Source organism: Dipteris shenzhenensis, chromosome 6 (genome assembly GCF_047967505.1).
Source record: "Dipteris shenzhenensis isolate YYH24624 ecotype China chromosome 6, Dip_SZ_1.0, whole genome shotgun sequence".
In the NCBI taxonomy this organism is placed as follows: Eukaryota; Viridiplantae; Streptophyta; class Polypodiopsida; order Gleicheniales; family Dipteridaceae; genus Dipteris; species Dipteris shenzhenensis.
The window spans coordinates 59,983,906-59,987,566 of NC_141601.1; the positions used below are offsets into that span (position 1 = coordinate 59,983,906).

General features: G+C 49.2%; 1 protein-coding gene across 1 annotated transcript; it reads left to right on the plus strand.

Annotated features, from left to right (window-relative positions):
- The first annotated feature begins 535 nt into the window (after positions 1-535).
- Positions 536-1,258, plus strand: LOC147901434 (uncharacterized). Its single transcript, XM_087376491.1, is given in 1 exon segment — positions 536-1,258. A coding segment is annotated over 1 exon segment (723 nt).
- The last annotated feature ends 2,403 nt before the right edge of the window (positions 1,259-3,661 follow it).

Here is a 3,661-nt window from a genome sequence, read left to right on the forward strand (position 1 = left end):
GCCAAAGCAATATTGGAGCAAACATTATGAGTACATCCATATAATGTACCAATCTTGTCTCCCTTTTCAAATACCAAAGATTCCTTGGTAACCTTCCACAATTTTCCTATGAGTGTGTAGTCATGCAACCTTCATCATCCAATTGTCCTAACAAAATCACATTTCTTCTCAAATCCAAAATATTCCTGAGCATGATTTAACATCCATTGCTTCGTGTTTTGTAGCTTTATTGGCACCTTGCCTTTTTTAACAACTTTACATGCTTCATCACCCAAATACACATATCCAAAGTCACCTTGGACATAATCTTGGAAGTATTTCCTATGAGGTGTGGCATGAAATGAAGCTTTTGACTCTACCACCGTGGCATAATTAATATTAACCAATGAAAGAATCAAGGCATCTTCCACAAGATTACCAATTGCATTAATTCTCCTGTTGTTCTTCTCCTTCCTTTTTCTTCTGCAACCAACATTCTTTCTTCATGTGTCTTTTATTTCCACAATGCAAGCATTCCAAGTTAACCCTTTGCAAAATGTCTAAGAATATGTCCACTATTATTAGTGAGAAGCTTGAGAAAGACAACTTCCAAGCATGGAATTTCAGGATGGCAAACTTCCTTATGGGAAAGGGAGTATGGCCATTCATCAATGTTGATGAGCAAGAACCAATTTTGGGTGCTACTCCTACTATTGTAGATTTGAAGACATTTAAAGAGTTTCATGAAAGGGCCAAGAAGGTCATGTATCAGTTGTCTGTCAATGTTTCGAACTCCATGCTAATGCATATACAGGATGCAAAGATGTGGAAGGAGGCATGGGATACATTGGTGAATATGTATAGCACCAATACTACTCCGCGGAAGATGTAGCTCAAACAGGAGTTCCATAATGTGTAGAGTAATAAGTTGAACATAAATGAGTATTCCATGAAGCTTAAATGCCTTGCAAATTCTCTTCGCTCAATTGGAGCACCTGTTGATGATGAGGACTTAGTATCTATGACCTTAAATGGTCTTGGAAGAGAATATGCACAATTTCAAACATCCATTGGAGTTTGTGAGGCCTTTTCTGATTTTGAGGAACTTGTTGCTCTCTTGTTGAGTGAAGAGCAAAGGAATAGTGGTTCAGCCACAGGAAGTTCTCAAGATTCTTCATTCTACTCGAATCAAGATAAAGGTAGAGGTTGTTTTGGTGGCCGTTCATTAGAACCAACAGCAACAACAAGAAAACCAATCGTTTGGAGGAGAACATGGTAACTCTAGAGGCAAGGGGAGCCAAAGAGGACATGGTTCATGGCAAAGGAACCAACAAGTAGATAGCAACACAGAGTGCTATTATTGTGGGAAGCTTGGACATAAAGATAAGACTTGCTATAAAAAGCAGAATGACATTAGAAATGGAAAGTTGCAACAAAGCAACTATGCATCATCTAGTGGGCATGGTGATGATAGAAATGAGTGCCTTTTTGTGATGTGGCATATGGTTAACTCCATGACAAAAAATGCTATAGATTGCAATGTCCTGGATTGGCTAGATCCGATCTTGTAACTGGCTTTGCGTCCACCCCCATAGTAGTATCCCAAAGCTTGTATGCGCTTAGGATGGCCTTCATCTTGAACTTCTAGAGTGGGTAGTTTGAACCGTCCAACTTTCCACTATCGCCAAAAGGTGGGATTCGTAGTCTTGTGAGCTGAGCCATCTCTCACAATCTATCTAGTCACAAACAGAAACACTACCAAATCTTCTTGCTAGAGCCTGAGCTCTGGTACCATGAAAGAAAACAATACACTGTTTACGATAGACAAATAATAGGATCTCGTATGCAAGAGAGAAAACTGACAGTATGGAGAATCAAAAAAACTGATTACTGTAAACTGATACAATAGATGGCGCTACCTCCCAGCCGTGTGCTCCTATGAGAGAAGCCTCATTTTTTTGTCTTTCTAGACATACTTTGATTGCCTTGCTGTTGATTCATATGACTAAAGCCGACAAGCTGCTCTTGCAAGCCCTTCTCCCCTCGCCTTAGCCTCTACCTCCCTACCTTCCTTTCCGCCTCGCCTCGTGCCCCTCGCCCATCGCATCACCCCGCCACCGCCTTCGCTTCTGCCCAGCCTCGCTGTCGTCTCGCCCTTCACCTCGCCATGCCCTCGCCTCCGCCCTCGCCTTCGCACTTCGCCCTCGCCTTCGCCCTCGCCTTCACCCCTGCCTTCGCCCTCGCCCTCGCCATGCCCTCACCCTCGCCTCCACCCTATACCCATCGCCTCGCCTCACCTTCGCCCCCTCTTCTTCCGCCTCGCCTCGCTTCACCCTGCCTTCTCCCCTTCCATCTCACCTCACCCGCCACAGCCTCGCCACAACCCGCCCGCCTCATCCTGCCTCGCCTCGCCTCACCTCCTCCTCCGCCCCGCCTCGCCTCGCCACTACCCCCGCAACACCGCCTTGCCACCGTTTCGCCGTCGCCTTGCCTCACCGTTTCCTCTTCCACACCCAAGCTCTATCCCTCTTCTAGCCCCCTCCCTTTTTGGTGGCAGCCTCTTCCTCATCGGAGGTCTCGCAATTTGTCTTGGCGGTATGGCGGCTCCCTGCTCGGAACCGGAGGCCCGTCCGAACCCCCCCTCTCCAGAAGCCTACCGCGTGATCTTTACAGAGCAACAGTCGTCCTGGGTACAACAAGTTGCCAATGACTTTGCCCACACTTCAGTCTATGGCAGAGTCATTGGACACTCTCCCTCCAGACCAGCCATCAGGGATTGGCTTCAATCCACTCTTATGCTAGAGGATAGCCACATCGAGGAAGTGGCCCTTATGGAAAGGGGCATCTTCTGGCTTAAACTCTCCACTGCGAAAGCTGCGAGCAACCTGATTGCTGGCTCCCCCACATCTGTGGATGGAAAGATCATCATGATAGTCCCTTGGTACTGAGGATTCAGCGCAGCGGACTTTGATGCTCGTTTTCGCATACCTCGCCACCCAGTGACGGTAGTATTTCCAGGCCTTGCTGTTGAGCTGCGGCCGATAGTCAGGGACCTGGGTTCCCACTTTGACTGGGTAATGCATGACACTTTTGTTGACGTGGTTGCTACGGCAGGAGCTCCCAGAGTCCGTGTGGCTATGGCAGATCCTGCGTCCCTCCCTGCAGTGATTAAGATTGTGACAGATGCTAGCAGCATTACTCAGAGCATGGTAGTCACAGGACAGCCAGGCCAGTGCCTGAGGTGTCATGGCTTTGGGCACCTGGCTGCTGCTTGTTCACGCTTCTCCAGCCCCTCTTGGCCCCCCTGCCCCCCCCGGCAGCCCCCTCCCCCTCCCTCCAGGTAGCCATGTCAGGCAGAGCAGAGGCAGCCGGCGGAGTCCGATCCAGAGGTGGCTGGCGGCTAGACCGAGGTCAAAAGGAAAAGAGGAAAGAATAAGAAGACTTCTGACAATGGCAAGGAGGCAGAGGTTACCCAGCCTACAGCAGTGCCTCAGCGACTTGACAGGCAGCCGCCCCAGGGTCTAGGGAGAGCTTCTTCTTCATCTGTAACCCACCCTCCGTAGCCTCAGTCCCCCTCTCTCCTAATCCCCAGCTCCCCCCCACCCAGCCTCAGCCCCTACCCCAATCGCAGTCCCCTTCTTCCGACCCTCAGCATCAACCCCCGCCTCTTCCTCTTCAGCCC